General features: G+C 51.5%; 1 protein-coding gene across 1 annotated transcript; it reads left to right on the top strand.

Annotated features, from left to right (window-relative positions):
* Positions 1 to 107: 107 nt before the first annotated feature.
* On the top strand, positions 108 to 26,799 carry ARL3 (ARF like GTPase 3). The gene is made up of 6 exons (XM_082765190.1): positions 108 to 156; positions 6,912 to 7,055; positions 8,052 to 8,168; positions 12,380 to 12,430; positions 14,405 to 14,590; positions 22,740 to 26,799. Exons 1-6 carry the CDS (start codon positions 154 to 156, stop codon positions 22,785 to 22,787), a joined length of 549 nt encoding a protein of 182 aa, XP_082621316.1. The 5' UTR covers positions 108 to 153; the 3' UTR covers positions 22,788 to 26,799.
* Positions 26,800 to 27,343: the final 544 nt, after the last annotated feature.

Below are 27,343 nucleotides of genomic sequence, written 5' to 3' on the forward strand. Positions count from 1 at the left end.
TAGGGGCGTGGCCAATGGGCGTGGCCAATATTAAACCACGCCCCCCTCTCCTTCCCCCGCCCCGCCCCGGCGGGAAGGCGGTGACGTCATGACGCACGGCGGCGGCGTGTGCGTGACGCAGTTGCCCATGGTAACGCCGGAGCCGCGCGGAGGATGGTGAGCGGCGCCTCACGGCCCGGCCAGGCCCCGACAGGCCCCGGGGGGGAGGCCCCGGCCTCACCGGGGGCTCCTCGGGGGTTTTGGGGGCCCGCCCGGGGAGATCGGGGCTGGGGGGGGTTGGTTTGTGTGGGCCTGGGGGGTTGGTGGGGCCTAGGGGGGGGGAGTGGGGCCTAGAGGGGGGAGTGGGGCCTGAGGGGGGGGAGTGGGGCCTGAGGGGGGGGAGTGGGGCCTGAGGGGGTTAATGGGGCCTATGGGGGGGAGTTGGTGGGGCCTGAGGGAGTTAGTGGGGTCTGGGGGGGGTTAATGGGGTCTGGGGGGGTTAATGGGGCTTGTGGGGGGGTTGTTAGGGCCTAAGGGGGTTAATGGGGCCTGTGGGGGGTGGGGAGCGTCCTGTCAGCGCTGCTGCCGCCAGGGGATGGGTTTGGTGCTGTGAGGTGTCTGATAGGAGCTGGGGGGGTGAAGGGAGGGCTGGGGGGAATGGGTGCTGCCAAGGGTCTGTTAAGGGCAGTAATCAACGCTGGGGGTAGGTGGCGGGTGAGGGGCGGTGTGGTTTGAGTTGAGGTGGGGTGGTGGGGTGGTGGTAATGATCTGGGTTGGGGTGTCAGAGAGGGATAGGGGTTGCTGGAGGAGTCTGGGGGTGCCGGGTGGGTGAGGACCAGCAGCAGGGCTGTGATGGTGGGGAGCTACTGCACGTGCAGAGAGCACAGGCAGAAGGAAACGAAACGGCAGCAGGGATGGAGCTGCCCTGAGGACAAAGCAGCGTGCTGTCCAGGAGCCCGCTGGGTGCGTGCACAGGAGGAGGCGTGAGTGAGAGCGCAGCAGAGGCTGCTCCACGTCCTCGTGGGGTTAATTCTGGCTGTGTCCCCACCTGCTGGGCCGCAGAGAGAGAGACGGAGATAAGGTCTGCGGGATCTGCTCTATTTTAGATCAGTTGATGATGGAGCGTGTCCCGCCAGGCACCAAAGCCGTCACAGGATGGACATCTGCTGTGGAGATGAAGGCAGCTGCCTCCAGCAGCGCCGTGCTTTGTGGGACACATTTGGCCCGCAGCTGCTGCTAGCCAAATCTGCTCTTCTGCCGTGTGATGTCCCGATAAACTGGTGTCGGCTGGGATCTGGCTGCTCTTATCTGAGGGCTTTGTGTGTGGAGAGGGTGGGCTGGGTGTTTTCCAGCGCCTGTGTTATTTGATGCGGCGTTTTAATGCCTCTTTGTCTGTTTTCCAGTTCTGGGTGTTGTTTGTCGGGTTGCAGCCTCGCAGACGGGGTGGGTGGCACTTTGGGGTGCCCGATGGACTGGCTGTGCTGGGCAGAGGACCAGGGAGCTCTGTGCTGGCTCTCTGGTGCCTCAGTTTTCCCTAAAACTGAATGACCATTAGTGGTGGAAACCCTCTGAAACACCAGAAAATAGAACTGGAGCAGCCCGGGGCTGTGGGTCAGCAGTCAGAACTGATGCAGACAGCTTGGTGTAACAACTTGCTGCTTGTCATCCGAGCATGCAGCTGTCCCGAGCGTCTTTCTGGCCTGTTGTCGTTGCACTGGTAGGCGCTGAACCCCCCTCGATGGCTGCGTGCTCTGACTCCAGTGACAAGGGGGTTAACGCCGAGCTTTGCATGAGTTCGGTGCTCATCCAAGTGAGCAGATACAGAGGGGAAACATCTTGTTCTGCAGAGCACATCGGAGTCAGGCACCTTCCTCGTGGCCCTGAGCTCCTGTTTCTAGCACAGTTGGTGTTGCAGGGACTGGATGAGGTTGTCAAGTGCTGAAAGCACCAGAGCAGAGGTGAAGGGTGGTGGCATCGCCTGGTGGTGGGCATTAACTCTTTGCACAGGGCACAACGGCGCCTTGCAACCTGCTCAGAGCGTTTGACTTTAATTACGGGAGGCGAATTCCTGCTGCTCCCGGTTAATACACCAACACGGAGAGTGCACGGGGAACTATGTTAGTGGGTTGGAGCTGGAAGAGCTCCGTAGGTGACCTGCCTCCACCGAGCGTGAGATTTCGGAGGAGAAAAGGAAGTCTGCGCTGAATGACACCATATGGTGGAGACATGCAGCAAGCAAATGGCTCGGTTGGGAGTTCTGCCAGGGGAAGAAGGATTGAATCAACCGCGCTCAATAGATTAATTTACTTCGGTTGTATTTTGAGAAAGGCTGGGTGATTTTATGACCATTAGTGACATTCGCAGCGCTGCAGCCGAAGATAAAGGTAATCAGACGTCATTCTTCAGGGCCCCAGCTAATCAGCGCCGTTGTCAGAGCGGGCTCTTCTCCTCCAGCTCCCTGCGCGCAGAGGCGCACGCGGGACGCCAAATGTAGCCTCAAATATCCCCGGGTATCGGGCTCGGGCGCGTGGCTGCTGCGTGAGTGCCTGAAGGCAGCGCTTGCTTGTCTTTTATCTCACCATTTAAACTCAGGGAGCTGCTGCCACAGAGCTGGTGGCGGGCCGGGGCTGTGCTGTGCACGCAGGGTGAGATGTGTCCCCGCTCCACGGAGATATGGGGTGAGGGGAGAGATAACAGGAATACGAGGAGGAGAACGCCAGGCAGGTTGGAACTTGGCCCGTTCGCTGCCTGAACCTCCTCGAGGGCTGTAGGTGTGGCGGAGGAGACTCAAGGGGTGGTTTTAGGGCTGTTTTGTGAAGTTTCTCCCACGGCCTGAGGCAGAGCTGTCAGCTGGAGGGGGACAGCAGGACGCGGGGACAGCGGGGTGAGATGTGGCCATGGGGCAGGCCGAGCAGCAGGGCTTTGCGGCCGCACCGCCTCTCGGGGAGTTGATTTGATTCCGGCTAAATATCCCCGTCTGCTAGATAAGCAGTCGCTGGTGACTGAGGGCGGTTTTGTTTTAAATTCATTATCTGAGCTTTGTGGCTAATAAAGTCGAGCAGAACGCAGTTACTTCCCTCTCCTAATAGGAATCAACTGTGCTCGGCCGTGGCTTGCGGGCCCTGCTTTCTCCGCGCCCTGCGTATCCAGCCCTCGGTACAAGGGGAAATTATTCTTTCCATTCCGGCCGCGTCCTGCCGATCTGATACAATATTTAACCAGATTATCTCAATGCTCTGTTTGTCCCAAACCAATTTTTGTGTTGGCCTGTAAAGTGAATCTTCTTTTCAGCGGCTTCTGTGGTGCAGGATGTAGTTACATGCATCAACTAGTTCAAAAGGCCCATCCGCAGCCTGGATTTAAAGCTGAATAAACCCACAAAACCCTTAGCTAGGCCTATAAATGTCACCGTATCTTTATATATGCCTGTACTTTTTTCTTTTTTTCCGAGAGAACGGGATTACTGCGTGCAGCTATAACTGGAAGCCCTTTGATAATTCAGTGGGTATTTTAAACCGAGCAATGATACGCTTTCATAAAACCGCACATCGCTGTTTTCTGAAGGATGCTAATAAGATGGTTAGCCTTTCTTTCATGTTCAACGTGTTTATGAGTGCACTTACCCATTTAGCTGCATCTCCGAATTTAATGCCCCGCTCTGATTTCACAGTAATTGGCAGGAGCCTTTTATTTTTTTTTTCTTTTTCCTTTCTGTGCGTCCCCGCTCGCTGTCTGGAAAACGCGCTCTCCTCCTTGCTGACCCCATCAGTCTGTCTCCTGGTGGTGCCATAAAGCAAACCCTCTCCACCAGGGATAATGATGTTTATAAACAAGCCGATCTGATAGCAAACACGCAGTTTGCTTAACCCCGAGGGGACCGAGCGGCGGCTGCCGGCCGCCTGTGCCCGGCCTTGGGTTCCTCTGCGCGCCTGCCCCTCTCCGAAGGCTGCACGCGCTGCCACGCTGTGCCGCTCGTTATCTCAGCAGCATCTGCAGTTCCCTCCTTTCTTACAGATGCCGCAGTCTGCTTAGTTTTGGGCAAGTGATGCTGCCCGTAGCCTCCTGCCAGCCGGCTCTGCAGTGACCTGCAGGAGACGCGTCCCTCTCCTCACCCTCCGGCCCATCCTCCCTGCTCGCTTCAGGCTCCATCCCAGCACCCAGCCGTGTGTCTGCTAGCTGTGCTGCCTCAAAGGCCTCGATCCAACTTAGTTTTGGCGTTGTGTTTGCAAGCAGAGGAGCTGATCCATCAGCGTGTGTGCAGGGAGGGTTGCTTGTCCCACACAGCGGCTGCGTGCAGCGGGGAACTCAGCTGGGTTATTTTTTTCCACTCTACCGAGCTGTCAGGAAATGCTTTCTGTCTTCCTAGCTAGCGTGCTCGTAAGACCAATTAAAAAAAAAATAATAAATACATTAGAAACTGGTTTGTGAGCAGCTTCCCTTAATCTTAAATATTGACTAGAGGGAGAAGGCAGGGTAGGAGTTTTCGGTTATATTTACCAAATAGTAACGAGCGTAGTGCCAAGGCAGTTATTTGGCTGGTGATTTAAATTGTGTATACAAAGCATGTAACCTACGCTGGCAGCTACTGAAATGAAGTCCACTTCTATATTGGCTTGCTTGTCTTCCAGCCTTTTAAATCAGCTTACTTTATACCTTAGAGAATACTTTTATTTCTATATATATCCTCGTGCCGATTGGCTACCCCAGATAATCCTGTGATCAGCCGTGCAGCGGTGTCACTCGAGTCGAATGTGGAGCGATGCTGATCGTTTTCTCCTAGGCTGTCATACTGGCCCAGAAATAGCATCCGTCTACAATGGGAGAAGCTCGATTAACATTTGCAGCAGTTCCTCTTCCCGGCCCCTGAGAATTGCTCCCTGGTAGATAGGCGACGCTTCCCAATGCGTTTTTCTGCGCTCGCTATTTTGGAGTTGGATCCCGAAACGTACCGGCTCCTAATCCTGCTCTGCCCTGGGATGCGCTCCTCTGCTCTTAGCGAGTGGTGCTGCGGAGAGGATTAGCATTTCAACAACTGCTTTTTTTAACAGCGAGCAATAAACTAAAATAATAGGGCCTGATTCAGGGCCCTCCGCAGTTGGCAGCGGTGCTCGAGCTGGTATGTGCTGGCTTTGGGTCAGCCCTGTAAGAATGGGGACTTCACAGCCTTTCAAGGAGGGGGAACGTGTGAATTTTAGAGTTCCTGCTCTCGTGGGGTCTGTCCACACCGAGCCGCGCTCCGTGGGTTTACGAGCCAACAAACACAGCCGTAAATTTGCCAGCAGGTGAAAAGCAAATGCGCGTCGCTTGCCAAGCAGTTAAAACTTGTGTTTTTTAATGGTGTCAAGGGCACTTAGGACACGCACGGTAACAGGCAGGCGTTAGGGGCGTTCCTGTCTCGGCCTTTCCCCTGCCCTCAGCCCCGTGGAGCTCAGCCCGGCGGCAGGAGCCAGGCGCTGTGGCCGCGGGAAGGAGCTGCAGGGCTGCGAGGAGCTGTGGCAGCTGGCTGTGCCCGACACGGTGCTTCAAATCCATCAGCCACGGGCCCGGCGGCAGGAGCCAGCTGTGAGCACCCTCGGGCTCTTCGACTAACGGTGATTTGGGGGTTTACTGTGCCCAAACCCCGTGGGCATGGGGTCTCTGCCAAGCAGGGCCTGTTCCTGATTAACGCCTCTCGAGCCGGGCCTGCCTTCCCAGGTTTTTACCAGCCTGCTTCTGATAGAGGGGATGCAGGCTGAGGGTAAGATTTCAGTTTTGTTGTGATTCCCTGCGTGAGCTCGGAATTCCTGACCCTCAGCTCGACACGGGGTGTTTTAAAAGCACAGGCACGATGGCAGTCACGCAGCTCTCTGCAAATACCCTTCAAATCCAATTTTAATAAGTTCCTCCTCTTCTCCCTCTTTCACATCATGCGTTTGGAGCTGTGTCAGGTCGTTAAATGGATAGCCAGTAAATTACTTCCCAATCAGAAATGCTTAGATGCCAGGATTAAACCTAGTTTGCGTTTGAATCCTTGTTCTACAGTATCGGAAGCTGTGGCATCGTGATCCATCGGGCCGTGTCCTTTCCGAAATGCTCCGTGCCACCTTCGCACTGAGCAGCCTCCAACAGCCCTTGGCTCCCAGTCGGAACATTTAGAGTTGTGACAGCGTCCGTGCACTGCAGGTTTGGGTGGAATTGGGGTGATTTGTGCCTCTTGGCTGCACGCTGGGATCCCGAACGCTCCCCCAGCCGTCGCAGGGAGGTCTCCGAGCGGCGGCACCGACAAAAGCTCGGGTGCGCTGCCGTAACGTGCCCGGCTGTAAATGAGCTGACCTGCATATTCCGTTTCCTAATCCTGAGTGATAGTGGCAGCTCCGAGAGCTGAGCCTGGCTAATGACTGCAATCCACTGTGCTTTTCTTAGCGAGGACGTGTGGTGATCTGAGATAGTCGTGAAGTGCTACATCCTGAGAAGCAGAACTGCACGTGCCCCATGGGTCCGGCGTGTTTTAGGCAGATAAACGGGGGTTGAGATGATCAGGGAGTTACTATGAAAAGAACCCATGTCAGGTAGGCAGTAACCTACAGCTAACTAGGAGGGAGATTAAATTAATGGGGTTTTCCCTCTGATAAAGATAAGGCAGAGCTTGCAAGGACTTGGTTTGCAGCTCCTACACACGATATCCTCGGGCGCTGTCTTCCTGGCACGGGCAGTGCCAAGCAGCTGCGTGACGTGAGCGGTGCAGCCCGGGGTGCACCCCACTGGGTGACATTTGTGCTGGCTGAGACCTTGCTGCTGGTCCTTGGGATGAAGGAAAATTGGGAAGAGGAAAGGGTTCAAGCTGTCCTGGAATCCACCGCCATACAGAACCTGTTTGGAGGGAAGGGGGACACGGCGTGGTGGGAGGAGAGAGTCAGAGGGGAAATAACAGCTGGTCTCTCTTGCTGATTTAGGGTTTACTCTCAATCCTGCGTAAACTGAAAAGCACCCCAGACCAGGAGGTACGGATCCTCCTCTTGGGACTGGATAATGCAGGCAAGACCACACTCCTGAAACAGCTGGCATCGGAGGACATCAGCCACATCACACCAACGCAGGTGAGGAAGGCCTTTCCCTGCCCAAGGCAGTTCTTGTGGTCCCACTTGCTTCCCAAAACTCTACAAACCGGAGTCTGGCGCCCCATTAAGTTTCTGAGTTGTCTAAGAGGAGGCTCCACACCAACTAGGACCACGTTTGTCCACACCAAACACCAGATGTGTGCAGGGGATGCTGTAACGTTGGGCCTGTCCCCATCTCCCTGCATCTTTTCCCCGTCCAGCTCCAAGCAGCTTGCCTATTCCATCGCTCCCTCTCCGATGCCTTTGGCCCCCTTTCTTTGAGCTTGGGGCTGAGGAGAGGGCCAGCACCCATCAGGAGAGCTGCAGCACTGCTCCTGTGTCGACCAGAGGAGGTTGCTAGAGAGCTGTGGGAGATGCTTCCCCCACCCCATAGCTGCCTCGCAAAGCTCCCGGCCCCAACACCCCGCTTCCAAGCCCCAGTCCCCTGGGTGGTGTGGCAGCACGTTGCCAGCCCACGCCACATCCTGTTTTTCTACTTGAATGCCCTTTCAATCGGTGCTGTAATTGATGAAATGGACCCTTCAGACATGCAGCTGTTGCTCCTTTAAGCCTGGCATTCGCTGCGTCGTGTCGAATTGAGCTGAGACCTCTGGCTTCGTGTTAGCCAGGGCTCTACTCAGCTTTCACAGGCTCGGTCCTGCTTCTCACAGCTCCCTTATTTTTCTCCTTATCTGCAGCTCTCCCACCTCTTCCTGCACCCACCCTGCTGGGCCTTCCCGGGGCACTAACTGCATCCTATGTTTCCGTAGCCATGACAGCATCAACCCTTGACCCAGGAGCACAGGCGAGCTGATGGCTTGGCGTCTGCCTTCGCTTTTCGCTGCCTCTCCTGCAGCCGATCCATCTTTGGGGCTGCCTGGCCCACCTCGCTGCACGTTGCAGGCCTGGGATATATAAGGTGTTAACATCTGCCTGTGAACGTGATCCAGCCATTCAGGTTTATGCTCTATGTGGCTTTGTTTCTGCTCTTTCCAGGGCTTCAACATCAAAAGCGTACAGTCCCAGGGCTTCAAGCTGAACGTATGGGACATAGGCGGACAGAGGAAGATCAGGCCGTACTGGAGGAACTATTTTGAAAACACTGATATCCTTGTGAGTATTGGCTGCGCTTGAATGCTGTGTTCATGCAATGGCTTTCCAAGATCTCGGCCAGAAATTCAGGAACAAGCACTGTAATGTCCCAGGCCTCAGCAACACCATTGCCATTGTAACAGGAGTTATTCTGAGGAAAATGGCAAGATTGGTTGGGTGCAGTAAGAAAAATACAGTGATGTTTGGAGAAATCATTCAGTTGTATGTTTTTACTTTCACAGGATGGGGCTGGTCAGAGCTAGCCCGTTCCTTTCCTCTCATCTCAGGCTCTTTCACATGAAGGAACATTAATAACCTTTAGCGTGCCCATCTATAGCTCCTTTCACTGGAGGCTCCCAAGGCTTGTCATGGGTATTAGTGACACAGCTGGAGAAACTGAGGCACGGAGGAATTCAGTGTCACGTCTGGCATCAGAAAGGAAGGCTTCTGGTTGAGGGGCACAGAGAGACCCCTTGTCTTTTCCTTCGGTCCTTTAATCACTAGACTGTCCTTTAATGTTTTTGACCACTTAGCTGCAATTACCTTACAATTTGCTGCAGTTCTCTGCAATTGTAATTACACCACAGGACTGTGCCAGAGCCTTGGGATCCTCTGAGTGAGTTCTGACTAGTTTCAAAGAGCACCTCTAAAGCTCAGCCACATGCAGCGGGCTGGGGGCTCCAGGCCCACCCTCCTGCCGAGCAGCGTTGCCAGAGGGAGCAGAGAAAAGGCTGCTCTGAGCAAGGCCTGCAGGCTCCCATGGGAAAGCAGGAAGCTCTCTCAGAAAGACGCCCTTCCTCCCTTCTGTCACACACACTCACCAACGTGCTGGGAGCTTCAGTGCGCTTCCACGGAAGGATCAGTGCTGCTAGGAACTAGGAACAGGACCCTTTGCTCCAAGGCTCGTGTCTGGAAAAGGCCGGGCAGTACCTGCAGGCTTAGAAAACATTGTCCAAACAAAGCTGTTATTTAATTGGGACTAAAAAGTCCCCAGCAGCCTCTCTGCAGATTCCCCTTTTTCAGCGTTAATTTCTAATCTGATGTCTGAGGTCAACCACCGTGGCATAAACCCCGGGCAGTTGCTTTTGCAAAGAGCGATGGTGCGATCTTCCCAGGGGGAAGCTCTGCGTCTGAAAAACCAGCAGGACAAACGTCCCCTACCCCTCTGTGGCCGTCACGAAGGGGAGCACGGCGTGGCCGTGAGGCGATCAGGCCCACTGAGTCCAGGCTCTGCAGCTGCGTGCGGTGGGGAGGCCGTAGGTTTGCAAATCAAAGTCAACACCGCAAAGCAGCAGCTACGGGATCTTTGTCTCTGCTACAGCAGTTGCTCAGGCTGCAGAGACTGCGCAACTGCAAAACACTATCCGGGAGTCTGCTGGCAAAAAACAGTGAGCTGGGCTGTGGGCTTCCCCCCTTCCCAGGGTAAATGGGAGAAATAAGGATGAATTTTAAGGCTGGAGGAGATGAAAGCAGTTGTGTTCCCTATCCTCCTCCCTTCCCAGCTAAAGCAATGCACAGAGGAAACCTTGCTTTTCATACGAGTAAGAAAATAGGTAGAAGCAAAGTCAGTTAGGGGGAAGGAGCAGAGTGAATTTAGAGAGGGAATGAGTGGTGTGCACGTGGACCTGAGCTCTCCTGCCTGCATTCCCTGACAGCCAGCTAGCAGCCAGTCCCAGGCTGGGAGCTGCCTGCATGTTAGTGCAGTGCTTTGCCACGTCCATACACATCAAAACCGGGATAGCAGCTAAAAGGATGGGATTGAGCTCTCCTGCCAGCCCTCGCACCCCTTACAACCAGTAATTTATCCCCTCTGTCAAACCTGGTGCAGGTCACACCTCTGTAAATTGAGCTAACTTATCCCTCATACTATTTCCTCATCCAGCCCCGCTGCTTGCGATTTCTCCTCAGCCCACTTGCTCCGGGTTTTGTTTTGGCCTGTTGCTCAAAGGAGGCACCCAACTTTACAGGAATGTCTTTCTCAAGCTCCAGTACAATGTACTCAAGGGCTGTTCAAACTGGTGAACTGTGCTACAAAACACTACAGCCAGAAACAGGATCTTGTGCGGGCCTGGCTGCAGAAGGAAGATAGAAATAAGATATGCCACAGTTCCCAGGACCCCCTGCTTCTGTCTTCTCCTAAACTATATCGCACAAAGCAGAAAGGACCCTCTAAAGGGTATTAAAAAGCAGGAAGTGATTGCAAATTCAAATCCATGCAGGTGCCTTTGAATGAGAGCTCGGTCTTGCATCACACACCTGTGATATTTGGAAGCTTAACCCAGGCAAATAAGGTGTGGATATCTGGCTGATTGCATATTCAGACAGGCACCTGCAGCTATTTGGCACAGGGCTCTCTGGTTTGGAAGTAGGCACTCCGCACATACTTTACCTTCTCCGTGCTGTGCTTCTGTGGCTTTCGCCCTGAGCGCTGTTGTCTCCAGTTCTTATCTCGCGAGATAGCTCCCTCGCAAGGAACGGAGAGAGAGCCTGCCTGGCACTCGGGGCTCTTCCTTGCCAGTGAGAGAAGCAGCGTAACAGGGGAGGTGCCACCTCCCAGACGAGAAGCAGCACGCTGAGAACCCTCACGTGAGCAGTCCATCCGTGTGTCGCTAAGCTTCCCCCGAGACGTCCTGCAGGAGGAAAGATGACAGTCGAGTTTCACAACCGCCAGCCTGCAGCTTCTCCCTTTCTTTTGGCTTGTGCTTCCTGCCCTGAACGGGATGCCCAGGGAGGACGGGTGCAGCTGATGCAGTATTGCTGAACGTGTTTGGGATCACGCTGCGGGTAGAGGCTGTCACACATACCCGTGGGCCTTTCCCCCTCACGTGGCACGTGCGCTGCTGTCACATCCCCGTGCAGCTGCGTCCAGCCCCGCCGCGTATCCCCCAGCCTCTGTCAGCACGCATCAGCCTGCCCTTGGGAGGACGACAGACCCCGAGCGATCAGCAGAGGACTGCGAGGCTGCTGGTTTTCCTCCTCCTCGAGCCTGGCATGCAGATTCTCCCGATGCGCGTCCGGTCCTGTTCTAAACAACCCCAGCACTGCTCGTTAAGGGAGTGACTGCAGCTTGCTGCTAGAGGTCTTCCCTTCCCCCAACTATTTGGTCAAAAATATCCTGGAAGCGTGGAGTCTTAACGCTGAGACTGCCTGCGAGGATGCCATTTATCTTGATGGCGGGGTGCTGTGCTCATCTATTCCCTCAAAACCAGGCTGACACTTGCTCCCTGTAAGCCACCAGAGCATGCATATGACATGCTAACGTCTTCAGTCAGCGCTGATGGAGAATGGCAGGGACTGGAAGCAAAAGGCTCAGTGTTTGTCACCAGTCCTGGCCCTGTCTGCTGCCCCAGCATCCCTCTCCTTCAAAAACCTTCCCAAATAATAAAAAAAAGGGGTGCCAGGTGGTTCTTGCTTGGGTGTTATATTGAGGTTCCCCAATTTCCTTAAATGTGTGCATGCTGATCTGCAATGATATTGCTGCAGGAAGGGAGGGGGGATGGCCAGACTTACTAATTACTCGTCTAGGAGGACCTTCAAGGAGCCTTTTAGCCCGTGCAGACTGCGAGCTGCCTCTGCTGGGAAGCTCTTTGCATTTACAGAGGGAAATCCGCACATGGAATGCCGCTCGGAGGCGGCGGAGACCCCCTGCCAAGGCAGGGAGCCCGCAGGCTGGAGAACCACCCTTCTGCCCACCCTTCTGGCTGGCTGGGACCTCCTCGTGGGCTGTGCGATGTGGTGCCCAGCTCCGAGGGGGTGGCAGGACTGTGTGGTCACGCTTGGTGAGCCAGCTGCTCCCTGTCTCCTCCACCGCCCTGGTAAACAAGCTGGTGGCTGAAGACGGAGTCTTGCAAGCAGGATCCAGCCATCATCCCTGCCCACCTGTTCCAGGAGGTTGCAGGAGGAGAGAAACTCACTGTCCCCAATATATTCGTGCTTCCTCTGTCCCCTGAGTGCCATTAATAGATACCACGGAGGCACCAAGAGCGTTCCCAGTACTGCCACCAGCTTCTTTCTGATCCCAACCACGTGGCTGTCCGCTCCCCTTGGCTTTTAAAGAGGTGGTTCCTCTCCTCTCCGAGCGTCACCAAGTTTTGTCAACATTTGCTATGTAAATAATATCAAGCATCTTTATGCCCCGAAGCATAATTATTAGGTTCAACTCATTTAAGCACACGCTAGTGTGGAAGAACACCATCTGGGAAAAGTAACTTTTCCCCTCCTTTCTTTTTCAGATCTATGTCATCGACAGCGCAGATAGGAAGAGGTTTGAAGAAACGGGTCAGGTGAGCTTCTTATGCCCAGCTTCCTTTGAAGTAACGGAGCGCTTCTGAGTGCCCCTTGCTCACAAAAGTTAGGAGGATGATTTTGTTGTTTATGAGGGAAATTTGCATTTCAAGAGAGACTTGCCTTTCAACATCAATGCAGATCATTTTGGTAGATGGGAAGCAAGGAACGTAGGTAGCCTAATTCTGTTTAAATAGAACGGTTTTCATTAAAGTTATACAATAATAGCAAATGGAGCCCAATACTGAAAGCAAAAACTTCTCTAAGTCCTTTAAACCTTGCCAAACCAAGACCCTGAGGAATCTTATTTTCTTATTTACAAAGTTGAAATGGAAATCATATTGACTTGATTGTCTTTTGGATGTAATTGAAAAAAAAAAACAAAACAGGAACTTTGTAACTAGAACTGGCTAGAAAATCTGATTTCCGTTTTGCAAAGTTTTGATGTTTTATAACACTTTGTGTTTTAGGATAGAACAAAAATAGGACTTTTGTAAAATTCAGAAAGTGACAGCGTCCCAAAATAGCTTGCAACAGATTCACCCCCTTGAAACGGGAAAGTCAGAAATGAGAGATTTAGGTTAAAGCCCTCTGTTTGCCCGATTTGAAGGAGGCACTTGATCTTTTGTCTCTCAATTCTCAAGGGCACACCCTAACAGCAGGACTGTTGGTTACTCTAGGGGTGGGGGGGACTCTCCCTCCTGTTGGTGCTGTTTCATTTTATATCAGCAATTAAATATTCATTAGGCAGAAGAGAGGAAGCAGAAGCTTAGAGCACTTGCCTGAGTCAGGCGGATTCAGCCTGGACCCCTCACATTTCCACAAACAATTTGGTTTCAATAAATCAGACGTGTCAGATGAAAGACCTATTTTGTTGAAAAATTCCCAGCCAACTCTGTTTATAACTCCATTCTCTTGTCCTGTTTTCCAAACCAAACATTGCTTTTGGGGGGATGGAGTCAGATTACCACTGCAGTTCAGCATCTCCCCGGCTGCACTCATTTAATTCAAAAGTTTCTAGTCAGGGGGATGAAAGACGTGAGGACAGTATCTGAAAGTGAGACCCTTCCAGCTAAATAAGGAGCCCACAGAAATCTCATCTACTCATCTGTCTGCAACGCCAGCAGTCCCTCCAGGTTCAAGTTCTGCTGGGCTTGCCATATGTTCACATGGGGAAGTGACTTGAGACTGTGCTCGTTTCACACGAGGCCATTGCACAACCCTAGACATGAAGTATTTCAGCCATCGTTGATCTACTGCAGATTCAGATTTGAGCTATTAAAAGACTCTCTTTAAGTCACCCACTTTTAAATGAACAAACCCATTTCTCAGGATGCCACCCAATGTGTGCTGCACATATGGAGCCAAACTCCAGCAAATAAAGCTGATCTAGCTTGTCTTCAGCTAGCCAATGCTTACAAAAGCATTGCCACTTTCTTGTGGGATTTCCATTTCTGGGAGGGAAAAAAAAAAAAAAAGAAAAAGAAAAAGTCCTCTGCCACTCAAATTGCAGCTTATGGTACTTGGAACAAAACCCTGAAACTCATTATTAGGGAAGATATCAGGGCTTGTGTCAGCGGCTGCTCAGGTACAAATGCCAGTCAGGCAGTAACTTAAAACAAATTCCTCATACTGCCAATTTACATGTTTTTTGCTGTTTCATCAGTTTTGGTCTCTGAGGAGTAGAGCCTGGTAAAACACAGAGTTGTAGCCTTTAAGGCAACTGCTAATTTCAGACTAAGATGAAGATTTTTGTAACCTGTAATTGGAAGAAATAGCTTTTGAACGTTGGGCACAGATGATTGTATACATTTTTGCTCTCTTATAATAAGATCTAAGTTTCACTGGAACACGCTCTTCCAACATTTGCCCTAAATATATTTCTAATTAGAGACAACCACTGGTGGTTGAAGGTTTTCTTCCCTTCCCTCTCTCTGTCTTCCCCCCACCCTACTCCCTCGTAAATGATATAGGAGCTGGCTGAGCTTTTGGATGAAGAAAAGCTTAGTGGAGTCCCCGTGCTGATATTCGCTAACAAGCAGGATTTGCTGACGGCTGCCCCTGCTTCAGAGATTGCCGAGGGACTGAACCTACACACAATCCGTGACAGAGTCTGGCAGATCCAGTCTTGTTCGGCTCTTTCTGGAGAGGGAGTACAGGTGAGGCTCTGGAGAAGGCTTGCTGTGCCAGCAGGCCATCTGCGAGAGAGAGAGCTCCTTGTCTGTTGATCTGCAGGGTGGGGCTGGACTGGCTGCGTCGCGAAAGAGGGTCAGAGCAGCCAAACCCGTGCTGTGCACAGCACGGGGGGCACATCTCTCCTCAGGGGGCACATATCTCATCACCCATACGAAGGGGAGGGGGAGCTACGGGCCCTTGGGATCTCTCCGTCCCTAGGAAAGGGGAGCCAGCACCTCCCCACCACCCAGGACCCCTTGGCCGGGCCAAATGAAGACATTGATTTATTGGAAAGAGACTGCTGTCAGGTTAATCATTTTCACAAAACAAATCGCCTTTTACTATTAACCCCTTTGACTGTTACAAGTGTGCACTTTAGAAATCTGATTTACCTCCACGGCTAATGTCATTTGGCGTTTTGCTCAACCCAGGCGCCAGAGAGAAAGCGATCAATTTTTCTGGCCCAGAGAAACACAAGAGCTGCACATGGGGCAAAGACCACTTCTGTCTAATGGCAGCGTGTGGGGCAGCAAAAACCTGCACTGGGGGCTGAGCTGTGTTCCTGTGCCACGCTGTAATAGCTGAGTCTTGTGCTGCTGTGCTGTAGCCAGTTCCTGCAGTATAGTAGCTCTTTGTAATGTAAATGGGACCTGGGTTTGTTTATTTCACTCTTAGGCTTTCCTGAATTAATGAAATATTTGCAGTGCTCCCAATCCGAGAGCAGGCAGGATTACTCCCTTCACTGATACTTAAAGGAACAGAATCGTCAAGATATTTATCTTCATTGCAAATTCAGTAAAACCCTATTTGCAGATGCTACAGAGATACTCAGGATAGTCAGATCTCAAGCTGAGTAGGAAAAGTCGCAGAAGAAGCCCACAACACTGAGTGGGCAGTAAAATGGCAGATGAAATTCAGTGTTGACAAGTGCAAAATGATGCACAAGAGGAACAACAACCCTAACTATACACTTACAGTGATGGACTCTAAATTAGCTGCCATTACTCAGAGAGCAGATCATTGGGAACAGCAGCTTAGTGCTCATCAAAGGCCAAAAAGGAAAATCAAATGCTAGGGAATTACCAGAAACCAAACGAGAAACTTTCCAGAAAACATCTCTTATGTAGCAGAGTAAAAGCACAGTGGCCCTCAGCCTTGAACGTGACATTCCTTTCTGCCTCTGTTCCCATCTAAAAAGACTTTTGTAGTAGTAGAATCAGAGTCAAAGAAGAAGTTGGGTTAAAGGGTCTTCAGGACATCTTCAAACCAACCTCCTCCTTAAAGCAGGGATACCCACAAGTGTAGGGGAGGTTGCTGAAGGCCTTGTCCAACCAGGAAATAAATATCTCCAAGCAGGGAGATTCCCCAGCCTCTCTACATAACCTCGCCCAATGCTTAACTACCCTCATCAGGAAAAATTGTCCACGTACCTGCTCAGAAGTATGAGAGATTTGAGGATCTTCTTTTGAGGATGATCAGCAGTACGGAGTGGCGTCTGTAAACAGGGAGAATAAAAGGATTAGGACTTGCAGCTTGGAAGGGAGAGGACAGAGTGGGAACATCTTCAGAATTTGTAAAATAAGGCTTAAAAATGGCAGGTAGACCGTACACGATTTTTCACATTGCTAGAGAAAGGGTGTCTGATGAAATAATCAGACAACCTTTTAATAGGAGTAAAAACTGCTTCTCTGCTCGCTGCATAATTGAATTGTGGATCTCATCGGCACTGAACGTTGAGGAGACCAAAGGTGTCAGTTGGTTCAGAAAAATACTAAGCAATTTCTAAAGTTATCTGAGAATCATCTGCAGATAGCTGCTGTTCACCAAGATCTGGAGATAGCTTTTTAACGAGAAACAGCTTGGGCCATGGACTGGGAGGGGAGAACAGAGCAAGGGAGACCCTGTTCCTACATGTCCTTTCCCTTGGCATCCCAAAAGGCCATGAGGGACCCCTGGCCTGACCCACTGCAGCAGCTCTGCTTTGAAATTCTTAACCCAACATTTAGACCTAAACGCAGCAGATGGCGTCCTTCAAAGAGCCTCTGTTCAGTTAGCTGAGGTACAAATTGTTGTCACCAACCTTGTGGAAAGCTCCAGCTCTGTAATCTTGATTTTGAAGTGGTGGTCTTCGAGGGAAATACATTCCTCAGTGGCAGCGTGTGTTCAAGTCCAAAGAAATGTGATCGAGATCAAGAAAGCGAGGCTGTAGTTCAAAGGGCTGCAGACAAGTGCAGGTTCCCTCCTTCCTTCCTCCAGACCCTCCCCTACTTTATGTAAGCCCAAGCCAGCTCCCCAGCTGTAGGGAGGCAGCAGAATGAAAATTCAGGGAGGTGGAGGAACTAAATGATAGGTAACTGCATTTCCTGATGATGAGCTTTGACAAAAGCCTCCTTCCCAAACCGATCCGCGGGCTCTCTGAAGTGCCCTGCCACTTATTTGTTGTTGGGTCCTTCTTTCTGTGCCCTGTCCTTGAAGTACAGTCTCTCTCTACACACTCAGCTGAGTAAAATACACAGCCCAATGCCCTCCGCAAGAAAAATTATATCCATTTCTGTTCTTACTTCCAGAAAACAGAAGACAAGAGCTAAATAAAAGCATTTGCAGCCATATATACTTTGCTTATCATGCCTATCTAGACAAATTAATTTAGATGCAGGCTAGATAACATCCTGTTTCGCTGTCCCCAGTCTCCCTGCCCTAAATACTGCAGCTTATTCCATAAATGATTGTTGCAGAAAGGTCAGGTAAGTTACAAACTCTCTGCAGCTTATAGAAAAAAACAGCCCTTACATTTCTCTTCTGCTGGAACTCCAGCCCTGTCAAATCAGGCAGCGAGGATGCCAAGCTCTCCCTTTGCTCACAGAGTCATTGAACAAAATGTTCTGTGGGATGGCTTTTAAACTAAAGGATTTTAGGTGCAACTAGATCAGCCCAGGAAGAAACAACATCTCCATCCCTTGAACTCTCAGGAGAGGCTAACATACTCAAAATTTAGGGCAATCAAAGAAAAAAAGAAAATGTTTAAAGAGTGAGATTAAGAAAGAAGGCTTTGAGGATCGCGGCACACGATAGCAGTGGCTCAGAAAGGGAGCTCTCTGTGTAGTTAAATCTCAGGTCACTGCTTTAAGGACTTGTTTGGGAAATGACAATGAGTGACAGAAAAGGAAACGAAGATGGGGAAGCATCAGGTATTCAGAACGAAAGCCGAGCAGCGAGCAGGCTAACCAGGGCTGCTGACGGAATACGTGAGCTAGAGCAAAATCGGAGACATCACTGAAGGATTTTGCAAGTAAGAGTAGTGGCGTATCTAGTACCGAGCACATGCACGAACAGAGTTCAGAGGGGAAGATTTTTTGTGATAGCTTGAAGGAAGAGCAATGAGGAAAGATAAATAACGCCAACAGATGAAGGAGAAATAGTTTGAAGGTCATTTAATTAGTTTAGCTGCTAGCACCATGGTGTATAGAATTGGGTAGTTAAGACTGGGGATTTCAAGGTTAATGAGATTAGATTATGGTTAATAGAATGATATAAATTTAGAGAATTTAACTATTGTTTGAAATAGGTTATTTAATAAAACTGTTAATTAAGGAGGGAACCCATATTGTCATCTTCTCTTTTAAAACCAACCGTTGGGGACTAGGGGAAAGGGGCCCAGCAACGTCCTGGGCAGGCCCAGAAGAGAGGTGACTGGGTTAACTGGAAATCCTGCGCAGAGCTTTCCCCCGTAGAAGCCAGCTGCTGTCCCCCACTATGCCAGCTGAAGACTTCATTACCTCGTGACTGAACACGGGCAGCACTTTTCTTCTTAATCAGACTTCAGACCTAGTTAGGAGAGTAGGAAAGCAGCATCCCATTCCCACTTACACTGAGACCCTTGCAGACAAGCGAGGGAGGCGATTGCTGATGCTAGCAGAGAGACACAAGAGAGCTCTTGCCTCACAGCAGCTCTCCGCTGCCACGTAGGCTCTCTTGGGGTTGCGCTCTCCAACCAGATCTCCAGTTGTAGTCCTCGGCGTGCAAAAGCTCAGCACGTTCCACCCCGGCCAGCCAGGGTGGGGTGAAAGCAGAAAGGACTCCTCTGCTTCGCTGCCTGCCCTCTTGCTGGAGGTGCTACTTAGGGGCCAGGGCGTGTATTAAACATGAGTCAAGCCTTTGGAGCGCTCCGCAGCTCGTTTCTTGTTTGAAGCCAGTCCCCGATCAAGGCAGCAGGAGCTCGGCCTGCCCTGAGGAATCATCCTCCAGAACGATGCTGCAGCATATTGTGTCCAGAGTCTCCCAAGCATAATGGCCCCCCGGAGACCATTAAAAGCCAGTGGAGATGAGAGTAGCCACTAAACTTCTCTAATTTATGCCAGAGCTGCTCTGGCCCAAAGGACTGTAGGAAAGGCTGAGCCGCTTTCTCCTCCCTGGCTCTTTCAACCTAGACGAGAAGGGAGCCCGAGCCCTGCGTCGTGCTGGGGCTGCCATTCGGTGCTTTCACAGGGCTCCCAACCATCATCTGTGTTGTATCCTCTGAGCTCAGGTTTGTCTTAAAGATGTCTCAGCCGCAGCAGGCTAGCCAGAGTTCCTCCACATCTTAACAAGGTTCTGGGGCTACTTGTAAATGTGATTTAAAACCAATTTTGACGACTGCAGCTCTCCTGGGGCAGGCAGAGCCAGTTGATGAGGAGGAAAAGCAGCGATATTTCCAGATTACAGGGCAAAGTCTTGTGATTTTTAAGCAGGGTAAGAAGAGAGTCTACAAAGCTGCATCGGGGATACAAGGTCTCAGAGGACAAAAGAAAAGCTTGCACCCAGGCAAAAAAAACAATGGATGATGTACTTGTGGGAGCCTGTAAAAGCCTGCCTGTGCGATGACTGGAGGTACAAAGAAATGACAGATAATGAAGGCACAGTCCTAGCTGTGCAGAGAGAGAAGAAAGTGACAGTTAAAATAACATACACCAAAAATGCTAGAGATGGAGAATTTTGCACTCGCCTGACCCAATTTATTATGGCAGACGGAGGATTACATGAAAGGATTAAGCTTTGCTGTCCTTAAGGTCGCGTTAGGGGTCACAAGTCTGTGGCCTCGCCTGATCCCTGGCTTACAGGGGAGCAGAAATCGGGAGGCTTTTTCTGGGGTGGAAGGGACTGGTTCCCGGTGTTTGAAGTCAGATTACTTCACTCCCACAGCTGCAGAGCTGATAATGCAGAGAATAAGCAAGCAGCGGGCTAATCCCGAGCAGGACTTGGTATTTCTCCCGGGGGAGGCTCTACCAGCTCTCTCCCGAAGGGTGCACAGTACAACTCCCCTGGCGCGGGAGCAGATGCGACTGCAGCGAGGCGGGGTTGTGCCAGGCAGCATTTCTCTGCAAGGAGCATTATCTCCTTCCCTGGAGTTCTCTCTCTTTGCTTTGGTAAAGTTTACTAGCTGCTTGTTAAGGAGCTAAGAGAGCTGAAGCTGAAAGATCTGAAATCTTTCCCTGGCTAAGTTTTCCCATGGTTGACTTGAGGCTGGAATACTAATACCGTATCCGTCTCCATCCTCAGAATACCTGCCAACGTTTCTGTGTCTCAACAAAGCAGCCCAAGGACATCTATCAAGATCTAAATGTTACTGTAGGGATTGTACTTTCTGCACAGAGCCATCTTTTAAGCATGCAGATATAGGGACAGAACGGATAGGGACAAAGGATGACAGCAGTTGACTCCTTGTGGGTTTGACTCTTTCAAGCATCGTTTCCTCCTTCCCTTGTGCTTCCCCCACAGCAGCTCTTTGTGTTTATAGCAGCTCCTCTGGATTTCTCTGCCTTACCAACCCCCTGGCCAGCCTCACACCTTAGGTAGAAAAACTGCAGACATACCTTCTGGTTTCTTTTGCCTTCCACTGCATTCGCTGTTCTCCAAAGCATTTGGGGACGCTGCAGAGGACGTGCACCCTGACAAAGGTGCACCAGGAGCCACAGAGGCAGCTGCAGCGTGGCTGAGGACAAGCAGAGTACCCCTCACACACCCCTCTGATACATCACACTTAGAGCTGGACACATTCATTTTCTCTTTATCACCGCCAGGCAGGGAGATATTTACAATTAAATGCGATTTTTCCTGCCAATTAACTCATGTCAGAAGAGAGTTTTAACATCGATTCCTGCTTTAAAAGTTCGGTGACCTACTTACGTATTTCAAGCCCATTTGGAGTTCACCTTTCCTCGTGCGTTTTGCTATGTCATTCTTTTGCCCTCGTTACATGCTTGATGCAGCCAGGCTCCCAGCCATGGTAAATCCCATCATAAACTCTGCTTTATGACCCTCACCGCACTGGTGCTAAAACGCTCTGCCTTTCCCCTTCCCCAGCTCCCTAATGGCAGCGGGCAGAGTTTTAATCACTGTGAATTCAGGTTGTGGTCAGATTAGGTAGGAGATAGGATGCGTGTTTGTTGTTTCGCAGTGATGTATTGTTTCTGGGATTACTGTGCTGAATAGCAGAGGGTGTCAGCTGATATTTATTACTTTAAGCTGTCTCAGCTGTTCTGGTTCAGCAAATAAACCTACATTCAAAATGAATGAGGAGCTCTGCTTGCCTTGTATGCCATGATGTGTGCAAATGTGATTATTGCTTCCGAGGCAGGGGAAGCTGGAATCATTGTGGGAGCATTTTCGGTTATTTATTTATTTTTACTCTTTGCAGGCAATCATGCAGATTTCTAAAGCACACAATCAAGCCAAAGGCTTGACACCTCTCCTCCTCGCCCCATTGTTAAGCCCTGGCATTCCACACGCTGGGAACGGCTCGCTCCCTCTCCCTCTAAAGTGATAAGCTTTAAACCTCGCTATTGATTGCTTAAGGCATTACATGTTTTACACCTAGGTTATCAGTGTTATTGAAAGGGGAAGACACAAAGCTACTGGGCCTTAAAATGAATCTACCTCTCTTCTTTTCCCATTTGCTCTGAGGATTTCAGACAATTTGTTTTACACCGATCTCTGCCGCGGAGATAAATAAATGAAACTGGAGACATCAGCCCTCCCCAAGGTTAGAGTTAGAAGTGTTATTAGTCCTGGGCCTCCTGTGCACCCCAGCACAAACTGGGCTCGCTGATTCTTTATTTAACGCAGCAACGAGGGCTAATTTCAAAAGTTGCTGCTCCCCTTCAGATAAGAAGTGTCACATAGCACAACAATCAAGGCAAATTGGTATTTGCAAGCGAGAACCTGCTTCTGATTAAGCCCTGGGGACTCCCTCCCTCCCTCTCTCTCTCTCTCATTACTTTTCAGCTCCCCTCTGATGTGGCCACCACCTTTGTGGCTGAGTGGGGGCAATGTGGAGGCACGGTGGTGGGGCTGGGCTCACCCAAAACGATCCCAAACTGACCGCTGAGCATAACACAGTCGTCTCACAGCAGCTAGTGACAGGAGCAGGCAAAATGTGGCTTTGCCCTTCAACAGCACATCCCCTTGTGGGACCTCAGCAAAAACTCACGCTGGGTTCTTCACAGCAGAAGGGCTGCCCTGCAGCTTGCAGCGCTCAGAGAGGCTGCACACGTTTTTACAGAAGCACCCTAACGGGTGTATCACCATCCCCAAACCTGACCACCTCTATTCTCACTGAAACCCGGTGGGATCCCCCAGCGCCTGTTTTCCGTGAGGGCCCCGCGGCACAGGGAGCAGAGCCCACATCCAGCTATTTCGGGGGCTTTCACCCATCCGAGTGGATGTGATTTGACCAGGGACGTTGAGGAAACTTGCAGCTGAGCAGAGATCAGAGCCCTGTTAGCGCTGGCTGTGCAACCAACAGCCTGGAGTGCCCGCTCTCCGAGATAAGGTGACGTGCCCAAGGTTACACAAATCATCCAAACCTGGATTCGAGCCTCAGTCTGCTGCTGACATACCTTAACAGCAAAGCGATCCTTCCTTGAAGGGACGCAGGGACACGATGAGGCAGTGATGCTTTTTATGGGCAGACGAAGGATTTAATGAGCCCTCCGTGCGACACCCAGCGAGCAGCGAAGCGCTCGGCTTTCCCCCGCCGCGTTTTTGGGGCGCAGAGGGCAGGCGTGGGGTAGCTGAGGAGGCAGAGCGTGGAGTCGGGTGGGACTGGGGGATTCCTGTTCCCTTCGCTCGACTAACACTGCCTTTCTCTGTCTAAAGGACGGCATGAATTGGGTGTGCAAAAATGTCAATGCTAAGAAGAAATAAAGCGGTCTGAGCTGCGTGGAAATGGAGGAGCGGTGGGAGCAGAATTCTAGCCCGAAAACACTAATTTGCTGCTTTCTGACCAAATGTTTTTCCATCTGTGCACAGCTACAGCTGTTAAAAGAAAAAAAAAAAAAAAAAAAAGAGGAAAGGAAAAAAAAAGGGAACAACATTGGTTAAAACCTACTGCTGGATTTGGAACTTGACCTGCTCTTTAGTACCATTTTTTACCCCAATAAAGGAATGATATATTTCCTCCCTATGCATAAATAGTATTAAATGTCTGATTAGCAAGCAAGTTTGTAAGCAGAGGCAAGGCTGTGAATCACTGCGAGGCAGAGGGAGCGCTGAGTTGCTGTAGCTGCTTAAATGCATCCGACCTGCCCTGTGCGTGCAGCCTTGCGGTCGCTGAGGACACGCTCAGGTGTCAGTCACAGCTTTTCCTCCGCGACAGATAAAACGCGGTTTTGTTACCAATTGTGGGTAGTTTCTTTTTAAAAAAAAAAAGAAAAAAAAAAAAGCTGCTAAGAAGTCATTTGTGTAATGAGGGTAGAAGACTTCCACATATTCCTAGAGCCATAAAAGGGGAGTTTGATCATAACGAGACACTGTTGCATTGCGACGCTGCCGTGGAAGGAGGAGGAAGGTTATGTGTGTATAATTGAAGCTCTTTACAATTGGAATAATGCGGGATGAGCGTGCCTAGGGCTTTTCTCGCAGCTGAAGGAGAATTTAGCCCAGCGTTTCACCTTGAGCCAGCAAAAAACGTGGTTCCTGCGTTCAGTAAGCTCCATATGTGAGATTAGTCTCGATGCCGAACAATCCCTGTTGATTTTCCTTTGATGTTAAGGCAACTCCGCAGCAAAATGCAATTAAGGCCGTGATTACTTTCTCGAATGAGATACCGGGTCCCAGGCTTCCTTTCTGAAAATGTGCAAAATATCTTCTCCTACCCCTCCCCTGCCTCAGCAGGCCCCACCGAGCCCTCTGGGGAGCAGGCAGGGGACTGCCCCTGCGCGGGGCTGCCGGCCCAGCCCGCTGCCAGCTGCACATCATCCTGCTGCAGGGCCACGAGCCTGGGAACGGCAGATGGGAAGCGCTCTTTGAAACGAGGATTCATTCTTCCCTCAACTGCCTTTCCGCCCAAAGGATGCAGTTGCCGAGATGGGAAAGCGAACGCTATTTTTTTTTTATTATTATTATTTTTTTTCCCACCTCCTCATCCTCCCCGCTTCAAACCCGGCCCCAGCTGACGGCGGGCAGGGGAGTCACCGGCGCGCCAAAGCAGCCGTGTCCTGCGTGGAGTGTGCTCGGCGACTCCTGGGCCGCTTTCTAAGGCACAGATGGTGAAATAATCCCGCTGCCCTGCTTGCCAGCTTTGTTTGCTGCCTGCCTGCGAAAGGCCAGAGAGCGGCTGGGGGCTGCCTTACCCCTGCCACCCCACACAGCCGGGGCGAGCCGTGTGTAGGGCAGCATGTGGCTTCACCACGCGCCAGCGGGTTGCCTCATGGCTCCAGGCTGACACCCCTGGAGCTCCCAGCTCTTTGCTCCTCCCTTCCCTTGGACATCTCCAGCTCAGAAACATCTGCACCGTGCCCCTGGCCGCCTCCGTGGTAGGGCCCTGCAGCTTCGAATCACCCCGGGCTGCCTCCAGGTCCCCCCCCCTGTGCTGCAGGGTGCTTGCAGGGGCGGTTCAGGGGTTGAGCTGCGTGGAGTTCAGCTGTCTTTGCCGTGGCTGGGGGCAGAGGGACAGCTGGGACAGCAACTGCTTTAGCAATCCGAGTTTAATCTGCCTGCGTCCGTGAGTCAGCACCCTGGGAGTGCATCTGGCTCCAGTGTCGAGGCAGGACATGCATACGGAGTGAGGCAGCCGGGCTGCAAAAAAAAGAAAAAAAGAAAAAAAAAAAAAAAAAGATGATGACTGGGAGGGGGAAAAGAGCAGGCTCGAGCTGTTGGGCAATAGCCCATGACACAGAGAAGTGACACACTTCCAGCTTTGCGTGGCTGGAGTGAGGAGTCATGGGGAAAGATGCTCATTTAAACCCAGCAACTGTGTTGGCTTATGGGGAAGCCCAGGAATCTGAGCCCCGCGTGTTCCCGGAGCTGCTCGGCCAAAGGAGGAGAAATGTTTCCTAGCATGCATACGAAAGGTCGCCTTTTCCCCCATATGAACACATTTCCCTGGTGCAAGCGCTGTAAAGAAGTGCAGCCCTTTCCCCAAGGCACGATTTGCGCTGGCAGAGTGACAGCGCTGTGTGGCAGATCCTCCCCGGCTCTGGATTTGCCCTCCCTGCGTGCGAGGTGCTGAGTGAAATGCTCTGGCATCTGTCCCCCGGCCCCGTCAGGGTAAGGAGAGGCTCCTTCTCTCCCCCGAGGGAGCTCAGGTGGGTGCTCCCCAGCTCTCTCCTTCCCTAAGCAGCGACAAACCGACCCCGTGACACCCAACCCGCGCCACGGCTAGCCTCCTGGAGCCAAAAAGCAAAACATTTTTCTTTTTAGGCTCCCATCAGTTGTGCTTAGAAACGCGTGTAAAAAAAAAAAAATAATACATTTGTAGAGCAAATTTCCTCTTGCTCCAGTTTGGAAGGAAAAACTCGCCTTACTGAACTCAGGACCCAGAATTGTTTGCTGGCTCATGCGCTGTGCTCGCACGGGGCTGCACGGGGCAGTTCCTCGCCTCTGTGCCACATTTGTCTGCCCGGGAGGGCGAAAATGCCCCCGGCTTCAATAAATCCCCCCGCAGCAGTGCTCTTTGTGCTGTACCCTCGCTCTGTGTATCCAGCTGGTGAAAATATAAACGGGTTTGAGATTCCCTTCCCCTGCTCCTCGCCTGGACGCTGCCCGCTGTGCCCCACGCAGGGCTCCCGTCCCGCAGCACGCAGAGCAATCCCTGCCCCTCGGCCAGCCCTCCGGATCCCCTTGGGTCGACGCTAAGCGCCCGAGGAGGCTTTGTCCTTCCAACTCGGTCTCCTTCGCCCTCTTTTAAGGAAGATTGGAGGGAAGCACAGCATCTCATTGGTATGGGGGGGAGCCCCGCCACGCGTGGCATCGATTCATGGATTTTTAAAGCCAGAAGGGACCATTATGCTCCTCTCTCCTGACCTCCCGCATAACACAGCCCATTAAATTCCACCCGGCGAGTCTCGCGGCGAGCTCGGTGCCTCGCGGTTGAATTAGAGCAGCTCCGCGAGCGGGACGCCCGGCCGTGATTTAAAGGCTCCGAGTGACAGCCCAACCCAACCCCGGGCCTCGAGGAGTTTGTCGCAGGGGTTAATTCCCTTCCCCAAGGGGAGGTTGCCTCGCTTCACTTTCACATCATTAAATCTGGTGGTACCTCTGTGATGGATTAAAGGCGCCTCTCCTGCCCGCTCCTGTTCTCGGGAGGGGAAAGAGGATGGAGAAGGGAAATTTTCCAAGGGCACGAGAGGAAATAGGGGGTCACCTCCCTGCTCCAGCAGCCCGTGTGCGAGCGGGGACTCGTGCCCCAAGTCAGGTTTGCCGGAGAATTTCTCCCCTTGCCCTCGGAGAAGGTTGCCCAAAGCCTCGTGCACCATCTCCCCGAATGCCAGTACCGCTTCTTGCACGTTCAAGGCTACTTCCCTGCCAAAAACACAACAAATCAGAGACTTTTTTTTTAATTACTGAGTGTGCTGGGATGAGCCCAGCCCCGGCAGCCTCGCTCCCTGCCCCACGGGGCACCAGCGGGCTCTGCTGCAAAAGCAAAAGCTCGCCGCTGTCTCCTCCCGGCGCATTCCCTGCTCTGGCCGGGCCCACACAAGCTCTTTCTTTTACGTTCCCTTTTTTTTGACTTTCACCAAAAAGGGGTGTTTGCAATATCTGGTCATGTCGGTACGCGGTGTACGGTTTAGCTGTCTTTGTCAAAAAGAAAATAAAGATATTAAAATTTAGTAGAAAGACGAGCTGTGTCTCGGGGTGCTCCTTTCCCGTCGCCCGGCCCCTTGTCCCAGCGGTGCCTCCGCTTCTCCCCCTGCCTCCTCCTCCCGGACAAGTTTTGGAGCAGGGCCCTTTTCCCCCAGCTTTCCACTTGTCCCAAAGCACCACGAAAGCTTCGAGAGGAGGTTGCCATCTCAAAAATCGTTTTGTAGGTTAAAAAAAAAAGCGTGTCACGAACGCCGTTCCCTGCTGATCTGGCAGGGAAATTAAAGGGGGGAAAAAGAAAAGCGGAGAACGATTTGGTTTTGCTGCGACGTAGCTGAGGTGGAAGGCAGTTCTGAGGGGGAAGCGGATTCTGGTTTTGTTTCTTTCCAACTAATTTGACTCATTACTGTTCCTGCAAGGCCAGCACAGCCCCGAAAGCGAGAAGCTTTTAGAGCCCTTTAAAACATCAGCTCCTTCCCTGCACGGCCAGGATGCCTGCAAGGCCATCGGAGCGATTGGAAAAAAAAATAAATTATAGATGGTCACACTTAATTTCTTTTTTCTCTCTCTTTTTTTTTTTTTTTTTTTTAAGGCATGCTTTATACCAATTCCCGCTATATTTATTTTATTTTATTTTATTTTTCCAAGCAAAGTAGGAAATACTTTTTCATCTCCTTCGC

Source organism: Aythya marila (genome assembly GCF_965140915.1).
Source record: "Aythya marila genome assembly, chromosome: 7".
Classification (NCBI taxonomy): Eukaryota; Metazoa; Chordata; class Aves; order Anseriformes; family Anatidae; genus Aythya; species Aythya marila.

Bases quoted from the DNA above. Each gene is read 5' to 3' on its own strand.
- ARL3 (XM_082765190.1), top strand. The intron at 8,169-12,379 runs GTGAGTATTGGC...TTTCTTTTTCAG, and splicing joins TTGAAAACACTGATATCCTT to ATCTATGTCATCGACAGCGC. The intron at 14,591-22,739 runs GTGAGGCTCTGG...CTCTGTCTAAAG, and splicing joins TTTCTGGAGAGGGAGTACAG to GACGGCATGAATTGGGTGTG.